The following is a 17,500-nucleotide window of genomic DNA, read 5'->3' on the forward strand; positions in this document are numbered from 1 at the left end:
TTGCTTTGTCCTTGGAAAGTCATTCAATCAGGCCTTTGGAGAAAGTCAGTCACATCCTTTCTGCTGTCCTCCGTTTGTCTATTTCTTATTCATGATGATACACTCATTGATCCGTGATGGCCATTTTTGCCTGTCCTTTGCATTTCTGGATAAATTGCTTACTGATGTTTCATGAGCACAACATCCTTGTTCAAAAACAATTGATGTACTTTTTAATTTTTTAATTTTTTTAAATTTAAACCAGCATGGAGCATGTTTGTAATTATTTCATGATGTTTTCATCACTTCTGCTGTTTCGTGTTTTCATTACACAGCGCAATACTGTTGGCAGTTCCTCTGACTTCCAATTTATGGGGTTTTTTTTTGGTTTTTCATTTTCATCTAATATCTAGAGCAATGATTTGAAGTGCCTCTGGTTTCAGAGTTATTTAACATTTCCTAACTTTTGACCTCAATATACTCCAATTAGTAGTTTTAAGCCTGCCGTTGTGGTATGGTTCGAGTTAAATCTCGTTTTTATGCCTTGTTTTTGCACAAAGTGTTCCCAGAAGTTGATAAAAAGTAGGGAGAGTGTATTGGAGAGTAAACAGCAACGTGTTCATTCGCGTGTAGCTCGTTGCTGCTGGTTGCCGCACTTCTGGGAGTCTGGCTGTGCGTGCATTGATGTGGCTGAAATCAACAGGATGTTGATCGAGTTCTACTGATCACCATGGGAAGCAAGGAGAAGTTGACGTTTCAGGCGATAACCCTTCATTGGAGCAAAATCGCTCAATTGCTCTGATGAAGGGATCATGCCCGAAACCTCAGCTTTGCTTTGCTTCCATGGCAGTTAGGATACATCAATCGATGTCCTGTTGATTTCGTCCATTGTTCTGCATGTCTGCCGATACAGATTGACATTAGCCTTCACTACCAAACGCTGTTAATGTGCCTTGTTTCACATCCACCAGTAACTCAATGCTGGCGGGTGGATCTCTGGCTTAATTTTCCCATCCCACAGACGAATGGCATCCTACGGATTTTCTTATCCCAGCAATGATGCAAAGCCATGCCTGTGAAGCATCAGGGTGATGCTTTATTGTCAGTTTGGAAATTTAACCCATGCTAGAAAGCTCAGACGAGTGGTCTACCTCTGAATAATCCTGCCATTGTCACAGTAAAAAGAAATGGGGGAGATTGATTGAGAGCATTTAAAGATAATGTGGTGAAGTTTGAGAGTTATTGCAAAGAGAAATCTCCACTTGCCATTTTAAATTGAGTTCCCTTACAAGGAACTTCAATGCTGGGAGGAGGTTATTTGGCCCATCAAGCATATACAACGGTTGCCAACCTACAGTTATTTGTCCGTGATTTATCGTTTTTTAAATGCTGAGCATCAAGCAAGGAAGCAACATGTACCATTTTAAAAGTATTTGGTATGTCTCAGCCGGGGTCGGGTTCGAATTTCCGATCTCCCAGACTCAGAGAGAACACTCTAACCATTATGCCATTTTGTCTGGTTCCAAAGTCTGGTTGTTTGTCTTTGTTCCTATGTTTCTTTCTGGAATGCATCCAACTCATGGTTGATGATGAAGGATCTTCCATTTAAAAACTATTTTTAAGCCAAGTAGTATTTCCTTTTGTTGTTGCAATGAATTATTGTAATCGTTTCAAGTCATGGATCACCATTTGCTTTTGCAGCAAAGATGTTTAGTCACACACTTTTATACTGCATTGTTATAGGTACGTTTGTAGGTTGCTCATAGTGTCAGTCCAAAGAAGGCTGTTTTGTACTTCCAACATGGCTAACAGCAACCGCACACAAAACATCCTGTCAAGGGAACCTCCAAGAAGACCAGACCACTTGCTACCCATAGTCCTGCAGGAATTTGTAATTTGACCAGGGTGCTGGCGATAGCTCATCTACTCTTTATGAAGGACACCATGTGATCTTTAATGTCCACCAACTGATGCGAGCAAAGGGGACACCCAGTTTTATCATTCATATGAGGGACGGTGCACACATTTATGAATGGCTCTGCCTGTAAAGCACGGCATGACAGTTGAAAGCTGGGCACAGATTCAAACTCATCCTGGGCAGCTCGGAGACCAGTGCGCATATCTCGTCGAGACCATCCTGCCATCCTGTTATGTCTTGACAAGCTAAGAGGAATTGAATAAATGCTGCCATTTTGGTTCGTAAATTGTGGTGACTGTGTGATGTGGCTTTTTATGTTTAGCTCTATTATAGGTCATCTTTTCTCTCTGTCTGTCTCTCTCTTCCTGTCTGTCTGTCTCTCTCTCTCTTCCTGTCTGTCTGTCTCTCTCTGTCTGTCTCTCTCTGTCTGTCTCTCTCTGTCTGTCTCTCTCTGTCTGTCTCTCTCTGTCTGTCTCTGTCTGTCTGTCTCTCTCTGTCTGTCTCTCTCTGTCTGTCTGTCTGTCTTTGGCCCTGTCTCTGTCTATCTGTCTTTGTCTATCTGTGTATGTCTGTCTCTCGCTCTCTGTATCTATTTCTGTCCCTGTCTATCTGTCTCTGTCTCTGTCTCTCTGTCTGTCTCTGTCTCTCCACTTACCCTATGTTGTCCGGGCACCCTGTGCTGAAAAAGGTGGTAACCCGAAACAAATTGCAATAGTTTTCAAACCTGTTTTTTGATGATTCCTAATGTATCTGGGACTATCGTATTAAAAAATCTACCAAAATCTATTCAGTGGAACATTTTTTTTTTGAGAAAACTTACCCCCACCCGTAAAATTGAAAAATTTGAATGTCGAAAATGAAAAATAACAAAAATGTGTTTCAGTCTCATAAACAATAGTTTAATATATGACAGGAGCATCAGATATTTGCACTGGAAGTTAAATACATAATCTAAACCTATATAAATACTTGATATGGGTCAGAATGATTCCACATTCGTAAAATTGACGGTGACCGGGCTCAGCGGGCGGCTGACCACAGTACGTACCGGTAACAACATTTCATGTATTGAAGTCTCGCATTTATAAAATTTATGTAACTTTAAATAGTACATTATATAACATAGTATTACACATCAAGTACATCTGTATACACCAGGGTTAAACAATCACAATTGAAGCTGAATCTGTTGTGAAACATCGGGAGGCCATGGCCATCTAAAACTCAAATTAACGCTCTGTTGGGTCTTCCTCGGAGTCTGTGTCAGCCGACGGTGAAATGTTTGCACACGCCCCATGACATTCACCCCAGGCCATGGAACAATCCAATCCATTTTTTCGGCAGATACATCTCAAACTGTAGCACCCTGTTTCACAATTACACCGTATCACTTTCAGTAACTTTTGTGGTGCTGGTGTATTGTCGGTCAAAATTGGGGCCAGTTTCCCTTCACTCACTTTCTAGCCCCATTGATCTGGAGGTACTTGGTCACCATGTCACCACTGGGTATGCTTGGTACTGACTTGCATGGGAAGATATGAATTTTAATGTAGAATAAATGCAGGTGAGATCGTTTGGATCCAAATCAATCATGGGGAGAAACATGACCGACGACACACCAGGATGTTCTCCTTTGTGGATTAGCTGCATGAACCCAGACCACTGGGGTCTTGGGACTTTCAGCAGCAGCGATGACTTCCAAAGTTGATCTACATCTGCACATGGTTCTTTTGCATTTGGGTTTGTTATTGGCTGGTAGAGGAGAGACTGGAGGCTATCTCTTTCTGAGAAGAAGTGCTGAACATTTATCCATCCAACAGAAGCAATATGACCAGATGTGACTTTCACTCTTGGAATGGTTCTTGATGATTTTGTCCCGGGTGTCACCATAGCAATAATTCCCATACCGTGGAACGTACCCTTGCCGTCAATACTTCTCACATTGTGGTCGACATTGTCAGCAGAATATTGTATAAAATTGTTTGCACTGAAGTTTTGAATCTCTGTGCCATGTGCAACCGAAGAACTTCTTTTGTACTTCTTCACTTCACTTCACTGTAAGAGCAGGAAAACCCACGGTGATATAAAGAATCCACCAAAAATTTTGATTGGAAGTGGGTGGTGCATTTGAACACCCAAACCAATTTGTAATGGTGCCAGAAGGATACGAGGCCGCGTTGCCTGCATGATCGCTTGTCCTATTGAAGCAATTTTGGTGCTTCGATCTTTTCCACAGAATATTGTGTTTAACAACTGCTGCAAGGATGGTGGCACGAACTCCAGTGCTGTTTCTGTTGATATTTCGGCGGCAGTGGGATAGGTGTTCCTGGTCTGATCAAGGTCTTTTATGTCCTGTTTTATGAACTTAGCTGCTGCTTCAATTATGTGGGTCTTCTCATCCTTTTTGTCTTGCATCGTTTGTTGATGAAAATTATGGAGGATGTTGGAAGCGGTGGTGTGAAATGTTACTACATTTTGTTTGCCATTGATCTCTGTGATGATTATTCTGTCACTGAAATGTTTTTTTAGTTCAGATTTCAAATGTGGAAAGCTGTACGGCTCTATGTCAGTATCTTGGAGATATTCTTTCATCTTGCTTCTCAAATCGTTGATGGTCACCTGCTCGTCATCATTGTTTTCAAGATACTCTACTACTGCTTGAAAAGCTTCGGATTTTTTCGAGTCCTTGGGTCTGCCACTTCCACTGATTTTCTTGCATTTTGCAGCTCTCTGCTCTATGGCTTGCTGAAAAACGATTGGCACTTGTTTCCCTGTTCTAAAGTTAACACTACAAATGTTGTGATATACTGCATCTGCAGCAGGCAGGTCTTGAACAAAAAGCGCCCCACCTCTTACAATGTCAGCCCATTCTCCCTTGAACTCATCACATGCCTTCAGTATTTTGTTCTGGAAATCCATTGTTATAACAGGAATAAGTTTATGTTCTGATTTCTTGCCTTTGTATACATCTGGACAACCACACAATACACAATCCTCGTCATAAATGAATGTAGTTGCTTTCGATCTAAGTGTGTGCTGAAGATGATGATGCTGTTCACCAGAAAGTTTACGTTTGTGATACAGGATTGATCCAGGGTTGGTATAGTCACTTCTGCACTTCACATGGACAGACTGGCCAGCTGCGACTGTTATATCTTTGCCTCTGGCTTCGCTGGCTTTCAGGATACCATCACATCCCTTTTGTGTTAATGTAACAGTTCGCTCTCCACCTGACACTGTTTTTTTTGGCAAATTACACAGTCATCCATCTAGATGTTTCACTTCAGACTTTCTGCAAAAAAAATCATCAATAAATCATGACTAAACCGATCTCACACAGTGTAAAAATTGCAGAGCGACACATTTTAAAGAATCATGGTCATGGATATTTGTATGTAGATCATATTATAACATAAATAGGAGTACATCGGCCTATTTTGTGCTTTACATGACAACAATACAAGTACATCGGTATTGAGGTAAAAATCGATCCACGTTTTTGGCCGGGACAGGGTTTGCACTCGACTGAACTCTTGTTTGTATAAACTGGACTAATAGTGACATTTAATATGACGATATGATTCATCCATAACATTTATAATTCATTTTGAAAGCATTTGGATGTATTTCTGTTATTTTGTATTTTCACCTGATACAACTTCTGGAATTTAAGGGGGTATGGCTAAACTGTCTCCCTAAAAATATGTTCCACTATTTTTTTTTGGTACATTTCAATATGAATCTCCCAGATGGATAAGGACTTGGTAAATGTCCGAAAACGATTGCAATTTGTTTCGGATATATCCACAGGGTGCCCGGACTAATGGTGGCGTTTCTCCAATTTGAGCATTCTTTTTCATACAATGTTTAATTATTTCGGTTGTATAATAACATAACATTTTGAGACCTCTCCTTATTGCCTGCTTTCATTGCCTTCACTTATATTCCTGTTAAATTTACATTTTATACCTGATCTGCCCTCTCTTTTTCTCCATGCCCTTCCTGAATTTTCTTCATTCATACAGGGTCTCCCCAATGCAGAAGTCTGAAATAGTTGCCATGGTGAAAGGTAATGTGCAAGCTGTCACACTTGCAGTTGGAGATGGTGCTAACGATGTGAGCATGATCCAAACAGCGCATATCGGTGTGGGTATCAGTGGTATGGAAGGTCTTCAAGCTGCAAACTCTTCAGACTACTCCATTGCACAGGTGGAGATGATGATCATGAAATTCTGTAAGCACAGTCAACTCTTTCTTATATTACCAAATAGAATAGTTACTTTCCAGAGATGATTGGAATTTACAAACAAAAACCACTAGATGCTTTGCTGATATGGGAATGCGAAAGGAGTGGGGGAGGGGGGGGGTAGGAGAAAGAGAGGGGTTGGGGGTAGATTGAGGATGGGGGGAGGAGCGTTAAAGAGAGGAGTGAGGTGGTGGGCAGGGAGAGTGAGAAGGTGGAGGGGAAAGAGAGGAGGGGAGAGAAGGGGTGGCGGAGAGAGGTGGAAGGGGAGGGAGGGGTAGAGAGGGAGGGAGGCAGAAGAGAAGAGAGGAGAGGGGGAGGAGAGAAGAGGAGAGGGGAGGAGAGAGGAGGGGTGGGGGAGCGAGGAAGGAGGGGTGGGGGAGCGAGGAAGGAGGGGTGGGGGAGCGAGGAGGGAGGGGAGAGAGGAAGGGAGGAGTGGGGGAGAGAGGAAGGGAGGAGTGGGGGAGAGAGGAAGGGAGGAGTGGGGAGAGAGAGGAAGGGAGGAGTGGGGGGAGAGAGGAAGGGAGGAGTGGGGGAGAGAGAGGAAGGGAGGAGTGGGGGAGAGAGAGGAAGGGAGGAGTGGGGGAGAGAGGAAGGGAGGAGTGGGGGAGAGAGGAAGGGAGGAGTGGGGGGAGAGAGGAAGGGAGGAGTGGGGGAGAGAGAGGAAGGGAGGAGTGGGGGAGAGAGAGGAAGGGAGGAGTGGGGGAGAGAGAGGAAGGGAGGAGTGGGGGAGAGAGGAAGGGAGGAGTGGGGGAGAGAGGAATGGAGGAGTGGGGGGAGGGAGGGGGAGAGAGGAGAGGTGTGGGGAAGGGAGAGAGGAGAGGTGAGGAGAGGATGGGTGGGGGAGCGAGGGGGAGGGGGAGAGAGGAGGGGTGAGGGGAGAGAGGAGGGGTGGGGGAGAGAGGAGGGGTGAGGGAGAGAGGAGGGAGGGGGAGAGAGGAGGGGTGGGGGAGAGAGGAGGGAGGGGGAGAGGAGAGGAGAGGATGGGGGAGAGAGGAGGAGGGGGAGAGAGGAGAGAGAGGAGAGGATGGGGAGCGAGGAGAGAGGAGGGGTGGGGAGTAAGGATGGAGGGGAGAGAGGAGGGGTGGGGCAGTGAGGAGGGAGGGGAGAGAGGAGGAGGAGGGTGGGGGAGAAAGGAGGGGTGGAGGAGTGGGGGAGAGGAGGAGGGGTGGGGAGATGAGGAGAGGTGGGGGGGAGAAAAGAGGAAGAGGAGTGGGTGGGAGCAAGGAGGAGGAGGAGGAGGGGTGGGGGGAGAGGAGGGGTGGGGGGCAAGGAGAAGCAGGGGTGGGGGAGTGAGGACGAGGAGGGGTGGGGAGCGAGGAGGAGGAGGAAGGGTGGGGGGAGGGAGAGGAGGGGTGGGAGTGCATTGAGGTAGGGAGAGCGTGGAGTGGTGGGGGAGCATGGAGGGAGGGAGAGCGTGGAGGGGTGAGGGAAGGGAAGGCAACGAGAGGTGAGAGGAAGGGAAGGCAGACGTGTGGTGAAGTGTTAATTACAATTCTTACCGTCTCAGCAAAATTATTCTGCATAGAATAACAGTACAGATGCAAACAAAATAATGTCTGAAACTCATTTTCTACCAGTCAGACTGTAAATACTGCCTGGACATGAGCTGTCCGGAGATGAACACTGCCCGGACATGAGCTGTCCGGAGACGAACTCCGCCCGGACACGAGCTGTACGGAGGCCAACACCGCCGGGACACGAGCCGTCCGGAGACAAACACCGCCGGGACACGAGCCGTCCGGAGACGAACACCGCCCGGACATGAGCTGTCCGGAGACGAACACCGCCCGGACACGAGCTGTGCGGAGGCCAACACCGCCGGGACACGAGCCGTCCGGAGACGAACACCGCCGGGACACGAGCCGTCCGGAGACGAACACCGTCGGGACACGAGCCGTCCGGAGACGAACACCGCCGGGACACGAGCCGTTTGGAGACGAACACCGCCGGGACACCAGCCATCCGGAGACGAACACCGCCGGGACACCAGCCGTCCGGAGACGAACACCGCCCGGACATGAGCCGTCCGGAGACGAACACCACCCGGACACGAGCCGTCCGGAGACGAACACCGCCTGGACTCGTCTGGAGCCAAGCACGACTCGGAGACAAACACCGCCCGTATTCATCCGGAGCCAAGCACCATCTGGAGATAACCACCACCCAGAGACAGTGACGGTTGGGTGGGGGGAGTTGGCAGAGAGAAAATGTGCTTCATGAAAACACACGCACGCACGCACGCACGCACGCACGCACACACACACACACACACACACACACACACACACACGCACGCACGCACGCACGCACGCACGCACGCACGCACGCACACACACACACACACACACACACACACACACACACACACTGTATTAGTGCTTGGCCGATATCGGCAATTCTTCAGGAATCGTCACGTTGGAGTCAGTGTGATTACTGACAACAGTCCATGCTGTATACAACCCAAAAACCTTAAGTAGCTTTCACTCTTGTTTTGTAGGAATTTCAACAACCTAATCGTCAAAACAACATTGCATTATCGACATTTCAGGGAGATGTGAAAAAACATTAATCTTTATAAACAGCTGCCAATCGTCATGTGATTGGTGGAAAAATAAAATTGGCTCTAATTTACAAATCACGTCAATACGACAAACGACTCAGAAATTGGGTGTTAACAAATATATTTTGCTTTGAAACCATAGAACCGTTGTAAGTCATGTACTTCTACCTTGTTGCAACTGCCGACTGTACATTCCGATCAGGACACATTGTACCGCCTTCGACTGTAGGGTGCTCTGAAAGTGGCTTAAGCACTCCATTTAAATGGTTGATGAGGAACGGCTGGCCAGGCTGTGGCTGCATACCATAGGAACCCTTTAACTTTAAAGCTGTTCTTCACGACGCCTGCAGCAGTTAAAGAAATTACATGAATTTGTTCAAATAATGACTTTATCCATCAAAGAGTTGCTGTTTAACGTAAAGCAACCATGGAGATATCGCAAAGTTTAATCGCCTATGAAATAAACATTGCAGATAATCTGCCACATTGCCTGCTCATCGATGCACTAACCCTAACCCTAACCCTAACAGCTTGGTTAAATGCCCCAAAAATAGTTTAAAATAACAGCTTGGTACATCGGTTCGTGGTCTGCACAAACATTAGAACTTGATTTTATAACGTCCGTTTTTCACCACATTTGCTTTGATTCACATTTGCACTTTGTGAAACCTTTGAAAATAGACAGATCTGGCAGATGCTATGGATAAGCAGTCCCTCTGGTGGACAGGGCGCAATGTCGAGCAGTGAATGCATTATATCATACAGCCCAGTGAAGCAGGTTAATTTTGGTGCATTCCCAAATCTTTTGTTTACTCAATACAATTCTCTAAACAGGAGAAAAAGATGTTTAATGCTTTGGAAGTCTCACATTTTCTTGTGTATGTATGGAGAAGGAGGGAACATAGCATTGCTTGCTTAAAGTAAATTGGCATATCGGCTTAGTTATAAGACTCGTTAAATTTAAAAAAAAAAATCAAATTTCACAACACATTTAAACACTTCTTTTTAGTCCGGATTATATCCGATCCTCAAAGCCAAAATCATATTTCGATTATCTACTTCAATTAGTCCGTGAGAGTAGACTGTGGAAAATTGTATCTGGAGCAATGATGATGCATGAAATCACTCCAAGCTTCTAATCTGAAAACTATAGCACTTACAAAAGTGATGTATGCAGGGATTTGTAGCGATGATGAACAGGAATTCGATAATATGATTGGGGGAAGTGGGGGAAAAACAAACAAACTTGATTGTTAAGAAATCGTTGTGTCTTGTTCCAAGTCAAGGCATGGTTGAGCAAGCCAAAAAACATGGTGGCTTCAGACCCAGCAAACACCTTAAGACCCCATACAAAGCAAGGTGGCCGAGGATTGCCTGATAAAGGATGTGATTAAATAAGGCCATTAATTATCTTAAAAAGGGGTGTGTTAATTAACCCAAACACGCAATTTTCCATCATGCATTTCCTTGGAGTTTTCTTCATATGCATATAAAGTTTCGGGCTGCTAGGTTTCATGGTTTTGGAGTTATGCAGGAGACACACAGACACACAGACACAGACACTGACATTTATTATATTATAGATTTTAAAGTTTGATCTTTGTATTTAACTTATTTTGTAGAGGACATGGCAATTAAAAAACTTGTGTGCGTTATTTTCTGCGACTTTGCTGTATAGTTGATTTACTAATATTGAGAAGCTTACGCTGATTCATGATTACTACGGAAATACGAACATGAAATTTCACACTAGCTTTTAAAAATTTTTTACTTTCCTTTTATTTTATCAAATTTCTTCTATGTATGATCATCATCATCACGAGTTATTGGTGGTTTTGAGTCAACAAGGGCCAATTTTGAAGTATCGTAGAATAGTGTGATGTATTACTGTGTTGCGTCTGCGCATGCGTGGACAGGCCTGGTGTGCGATGGTCGGATTAAAAGTTTGTTGGACAATGGCGCCGTTCTGGTAACCCGTGTTTCTCTTTGCCTCTTGACACACGTTTCGGTTCTGGGAGAACTGAACAAGTAGAGTACTACTTTTACTTCTACGAATGCTACTCCATACTTCGTCTACTTATACTACTTTGACTACAACTTCTACTACTCCTTACTTCTACCACTTTTAATGGCCCAATGACTCCCATCTTGTGCCATCGACCAGGGATCCTTTTGTAGCAAAGCTTTTCATGGACTGGCTGGTGAGGCCTTACGTTCAACTGTAGCCAATTTGGGGAGGAATTTTTTTTTCAGGGTGCCGATGATATTAGGGTCCTCTATGACTACCAACTAATGCAAGCAGACAGGAGACCGAGCTTCATGGCCATCTTAGAGACAGCACATGTTGTGATGCAATACCTGCTTGTGTTTCACCAATCCAACAGTCTATAGTGGGATCAAGCATTGAACCCAGGCTAGAAAGCTCAAAAATAGGAACACTACTTCTCACCATTTCTATATGGCAGCATAAGTGACTGGATGCAGGTTTTAATTTTTGCATCCTATCTTATAAAAGTCAGAACTCTAACTTAACAAAATGATAACATGCCCATCAGAGTTGGTGTTATAATGGTTGTCGAGCATGACCGACATAGTCATCTATAAACACTATTCACTTACAATTTGCAGGTATTTGAATTGGCAAGGGTAGACTGTATCTCGGATATGATGAGGAAAGTCGGTGGATGGGTTGTGCTTGGGAAGGATATCAAGGATTGGGAAAATTGAAAAGGCAAGTTGACACATTAATGGTGCATGTTTTGACTTTTTAATTGTGTTGGTCAGTGGAAGAGTAACTTTAACTTGCCTTTCAATTCAAGTCCAACTGTAAGGATTCCAAAATTATAAAAACTCTGCAAAAGTCATTTGGCAGATTACCCCCCCCCCCTCCCCCCACCCCTTCCCCCATTCCCGAGTGGGAAATCTGGTTTTCTAGTAAGTGTTGACAAATGTTTGTCAGTCTTGGTTGGGACATACCAACTGAAATTTGTTTGCAGAATATTATCTATAATGAGTGCATTGAATCACAGTAGCCTGCGAGGCTTTTGCGATAACCTTTCCATGAGTGCAATATTTTCGGGGAACAAGGAATAAATGCACATGATCCATGTCCCAGTCACATATGTTTGAGTTTCAGCTGAAGAGCCGCCCCCCCCCACTCCAGACCCCTCCCTCCTTTCCACATTTCTTCAGATTTATTGGATAGGCCAGATTGCATGGAACATGTTGGACCAGCTGGAGACACTAACTCTATGGGGTGGTGGGATATGCTGCACATATTTCTATGGTCCCAGGGAGATTTTCGGAAGGTTTTTGTTCGATCTCTATCTCCTTCACCATGGGAAATCTCCACACAGCTGGATCCTTTGAGTGGTGTTTTAAAGGAAGGTGATGGAAACGAGTTGTAATTTTTTGATCCTGTGACTGATGCAAAGCCATTGAGAAGCTGACAGAAGATGAGCAGGCTAAATAAGTGGATTGTTGACGGACATGCAAACATGACCCGTAAAAAAGGGTCATGTTTGCATGTCAGGGTAGTAGATATGGTGAGGTTATTGGGAATAAAAAAAGTTAAAAAAATGGAAAAGGGGGGTGGAATTTGATGGAAGTGATCTGAAAACTTGAAGCAGTGGAGGGAAGACCATGATGTCCCTCTCTCTTTTCACCTGTGGAATTGCTCTCCTGTGTTTATCTATTCAAATGAATGGAGTTTAACAAGAAGCTTGCAGGACTTTTGAAGGGTTGGCAAGGAAGGGTTGCTTGAGGAGCACATATTCTTTGGAGGGGCAGACAGAGAAACGGGCAAGGTGAACAAAACTGAAAGAGAAACCATATAAGATCAAAACACCACCAACTGGTCTTTCGAGAGGATAATGTTTTAAACTTAATTTTGATATTTCGTTGTTATTTTAAATGACCAACCCTCGAGATCCCTTCCAAAGGCATTAAGTATTGAAGGTAATATTGCTGTAATATAAAAGTTCTACCAGTCGTGTGCAACGAAAGTGGATTTTGAAGGCACGTGACTTTTGTTAAATTTTGAAATTTGGATGAAACTTTAATTTCCTTTTAATAACACTTGGCTCCAGGGGTATTTTTGAAAATGATCTTATTGATGTCGCAAATAGAAAATTGCAGCAAGCAGTGTCGAAGCCTTCCTGAATTTTCTTGAGCAGATATGAGCTTGTATTTTGAGAAATTTTGATTGATGTATTTTTCTTGATGTATATTACAGTATCAAATGCGGAAAAGCCCTATTCATGTCATGTTCCACAGTTTCGCTTCCTAAAAAAACTCCTTCTGGTCCATGGGGCATGGAGTTACAGCCGTATTTCCAAGTGCATCCTCTACTCTTTTTACAAAAACATTGTGCTCTACATCATTGAGGTATGTATGTTTAACAGATGTACCAAGATGAAATGTTTTTTTATTTATAAATACTGTTGTTGGTGCTCTACCAGGGCTGGCAAAATAGTTCTTCACCGGTGCTGGCAAGATAGACGATGTAATCACTCCTCTTTTCATTTTCTTGTCTGGGTTAAATTCCCCAAAAGAAAGTGTCAGATTGAAGCTTTGCAGTCGGGGAGTTGCATTACAAATTGCACCATCTTTGAGAGGTATGTTACGCTGGCTGTCCTGTCTGCTAGCATCCTCTGGTGGATGGTAAAGATCACACGGTACCTTTTGAAAAGAGTGGGCAATTGTGTGCCGGTACTCGAGCTAAATTGCAAATTCCTGCCATGACTACCAGTGGAAGGAGGAATTTCAAACAATGCAGGTTATTATTTGTATGGTGGCTGCTTCAGCGGTGCTGATGCTCTGGAAATAGTATGGCCATGTATGGAATGGAGTACTTTACCATAACTCTACACAGCCTTGTCTTTGCTTGGTCGATGTGTCGACTTTTAATAATAGCTGCCTGCCATGAGAGGGCCATGATTTCAAAATTTTTTTTAGCACTGATTTTCGTTTTTAAAGCATTATTTGCCTGAGTGTCTGTTTGTACGCACACTTGTGTCCACATGCCTGCACCTGTGTGCATATGCATTTGTCTGTGTCATTGCCATAGTGAATGAATACAGGCATTTATGTCTCAAATGTTCTCATGAATGAGCAAAATTATATTTTAAAACTGGTGATTATTTAATTATTATTCAAGATGGTTTCAAATGTAATTTGCCTCACTTTTAGGCTTGCTTCGCCTTGTGATTTAGCAGTGGCCCTCATTTAGGAGCACTGGACAGGATGGTAGAGCTTCTCCAGCATTTATGGGTTGAGTGTATGATACGACCAGTTTAAGAAAAAATATTTTAAAATATTGGCTGCCACTTCCATGGAGATGGGTTTTCTCTGTTTACATTCTTGCATTATTCATTTTTTTCCCAAGCTGCACCACAATATGGGAGTTACATTTGTCAGTAGAATTTTATGCAGAGCTGTTTTGTTGTTTAAAGCTGTTTTGTTAACCTCTCGAAGGCATAGTCAACCTTGGCAATAATGCTTGGCTGCACATCAGTGCACCATTTATTTTCTTACTCTGGCTGAAGCTATGTTTCCACAAATAAGTTCTGGTCTGAATATAAACATATATATGTGTAATTTAATACACAGGAGTAGATTCCGATGTGGGTTTGATGTGAAAAAAAAATCCTGACTCAACCCCGGACTCAAACCACAAGAATCTCGTGTGTGTGTGTGTGTGTGTGTGTGTGTGTGTGTGTGTGTGTGTGTGTGTGTGTGTGTGTGTGTGTGTGTGTGTGTGTGTGTGTGTGTGTGTGTGTGTGTGTGTGTGTGTGTGTATATATATGTGTATTGTGGTTCTGGAAACCGCAAGCCTCCAAGGCAATGGCATCCATCATACAGTGGTCCCCAGGCAGTTATTTCATTAATATACTTACAGTTAGACCTTTCCCTCATGTCTAATGGGTCAAATGGGATGAAGTGTACTGTGTGGATCTCATAGTTAGGTCTGATTATATTCCTACTCTTTTCCTCTTATTCCTGAAATAAATTAAAGCAGGCACTGCACTCAGATGGCTGCCTGTAAAAACTGCAGCCACACCCTTCACAATAAGAATGCGTCTTCGCAAAGGCCATTAGTAGAAGCAAACAATAAACAACCTCCACCACCAGACTGCATGGGATGCATGCAGCACAGCGATAACCTCCACCTACTGTTCAGGACTCACGCGGTGCATTGTTTTCAACCCATTTCTGCATCTAATAATTATGTCCAATCCTTTCCTTCAATCCATGACACAGATCAGGGCCGGCACCACGCACACCACCACTGTGAAAGATCACCGCATGCTCAATGGCGGACCTGGGTGCAGCCCCGTAATAATATATCATCGCGCAGAACGGGGCACGAATAGCGCACCTCTTCATTCGGGTCTGCGCGCTGATTACAATGGCATCTTACCATCATATTGTACGAGACGCGCATGGCGCACATCTTTGTTCGGGTCTGCGCGCTGGTTCACGATGGCATCTTCCCGTCAATTCTTCACTCACCACTATGGCCACCAATATCTCCCGCGGATGGCAGACATCTTCTCGCACTTCTGCCCCGATGCAGCTGCCATCAAGTAGAAGCATGCTGTACGGCCCGGATCGCCCAGGCCACATGGCATACGGACAAAGCAAGCACATTGATCAGTGCCAACCACAGCGTGTCGGGGGTGCCCGAGCGGGCATGCGGGACCGGTGCGGCTGTCGGCCAGTCACCGGAGCAGGACCCGGTAATTCGGTGCTGGGCGATTCATATCGTGGGGTTCAGAGCAAGATGATTCCACAGCTCGACAAGGTATCGCCGGAAGCACCAGTGAGGCCGCTTCCGGCCATGACGGCCGGGTCGTGTGGGAGCGCCCGATTCGGGTGACGACGCATCACTTCGGGGCGGCGCTCCGCCCTGCACCGCAGCATCTATGAAGGACGGTTCGCGAAGCCGTCCAGTGAGAGTCATCAGTCGTCGTCGTCCTGGTCATCCTCAGCTTCCTTGCCTGATTTTGGATGGGTCTCTGCGTGCGCCTGCTGCCCTTTCTTCTTCTCCACCAATTCGCTGCTGGCTCCACCCATCCGTCTGATTCCGCCAGCTTTTCTCCACCTTCTCCACACACCCGCCTGGCTCTGCCTGCTTCACGCCGCCTTCTTCTTCACACTCTCGTCACTGGCTCCACCCACCTGCCTGACTCCGCTTTCACCCACCCACTCTCTGCTGGCTCCACCCAAAGTCCTGCCTCATGCCTGACGGTCGCGCTCATTCTCTGGATCGGTGCAGACGCTTCGCTGCACGTAGCCAAGAAGGAGATGATGCGCCAACTATCAAGGAGGGATCGTTCAGCGGAGCATTCCCCCCAAAACGTACTGGGTGGCGTGGTCGGTCAATCGTGCAACAGCAAGGCATTACGAAACCGTTAGCCTCATCTCCTCTTCTTTTTGCTCATTGTCTCTTCTTCATCTCTGTGTGTGTGTGTGTGTGTGTGTGTGCGTGTGTGTGTGTGTGTGTGTGTGTGTGTGTGTGTGTGTGTGTGTGTGTGTGTGTGTGTGTGTGTGTGTGTGTGTGTGTGTGTGTGTTTCATGGCACCTGTCCTGGCTTAAGTTAATATTGCAGAAGAATTATATCGAGATAAGTCTGCTCTGTGTCTGCTTTAGTAAGCTGCTTGTTTTGTTGTTGCACCACACTTTTCTTTTTATCTTTACTTACACACAACAATAAACTCCATAAATTGTGTCACCTATTTTTCCTCGACTGCCTGTAATAAATAATTGTGTAGAAATGTTCCCAGCTCGTTTTTGTCTTTTCTTTCATTGGTCCAGCATGGTCCGTATCCGAGCCGAGCCGGGACTTTATTCCCAACGATCCGTTCCTTTTAGCCGGTATGTTCCATGGCAGTGTCGCTCAGCTGCATATGGACTGGGAAGGTGACCCGGTTCGGACAAGGCGTACCGAGGGCGTGTTCCCCGGTAATTAGGTCACGTGATTATTTTTAGGTAACCGATATTAGACGGAGGACCCCAAGTTACATGTTTGCGTTATTGGCACTCACGGTTGGTTAGCGACCCGCCGTGTCACGGAGTTATCCGTGTGCGACGGCTTGCACTTCCGGGGAGTCTGGTGGGAACCTGGAAATAGCTTCCCCCCCTAATGGTTTTCTCACCCAGAACCTCGGCCACAACAATATATATAGTGTAGATATGTATGTCTTTATATATATATATATATATATATATATATATATATATATATATATATATATATATATATATATATATATATATATATATATTGTTGTGGTTGACGAAATTCACAAACCACCATTCAGGTCCCTTAGGTGAGATATCTCTGTAAGTATATGTGTAGTTAGGCCCAAACCCGTTGTCTCGAGGGAATAAATGTCATTCAGTCGGGCTGCGACTCTTCAGGATAGCCGTTTTTCTTTTACTATCTTTATTTTGGACCAGCCGCCATTACTACCACCACCAACCATGTCTCAACAGCCATCACAACAACAACCACCAACCACAACTCCGCTTCACAACAACAACCACCAACCACAACGCCGCTTCACAACAACAACCACCAACCACAACGCCGCTTCACAACAACAACCACCAACCACAACGCCGCTTCACAACAACAACCACCAACCACAACGCCGCTTCACCACAACCGCCACGACCTTTACCGTCACAACTCGCCACCATCGCATCCACACCATCTCGCGCCACTCGTGGGCACCGATACTGGACTCGTGCAGGGCGCGCACCGAGCAGCGTATTCAAAAACATCACGGAC

At 45.0% G+C, this 17,500-nt stretch overlaps 1 protein-coding gene across 3 annotated transcripts in view; it reads left to right on the forward strand.

Annotated features, from left to right (window-relative positions):
• The window catches only part of LOC147008622 (phospholipid-transporting ATPase IA-like), a 449,885-nt gene that overhangs the window by 198,751 nt on the left and 233,634 nt on the right, over window positions 1–17,500 (forward strand). For all 3 annotated transcript variants that reach the window (XR_015053196.1, XM_085863761.1, XM_085863762.1), the window contains 2 exons: window positions 5,923–6,106; window positions 12,979–13,089. Coding sequence is in view for 2 of the 3 variants with exons in the window: in XM_085863761.1 (XP_085719887.1) it covers window positions 5,923–6,106; window positions 12,979–13,089 (295 nt within the window). In the remaining variant the exon portion in view is untranslated. The remainder of the gene's footprint in view (window positions 1–5,922; window positions 6,107–12,978; window positions 13,090–17,500) is intronic.

This window comes from Eptatretus burgeri, chromosome 18 (genome assembly GCF_056783735.1).
Source record: "Eptatretus burgeri isolate ZD-2024b chromosome 18, Ebu_testis_v1, whole genome shotgun sequence".
In the NCBI taxonomy this organism is placed as follows: domain Eukaryota; kingdom Metazoa; phylum Chordata; class Myxini; order Myxiniformes; family Myxinidae; genus Eptatretus; species Eptatretus burgeri.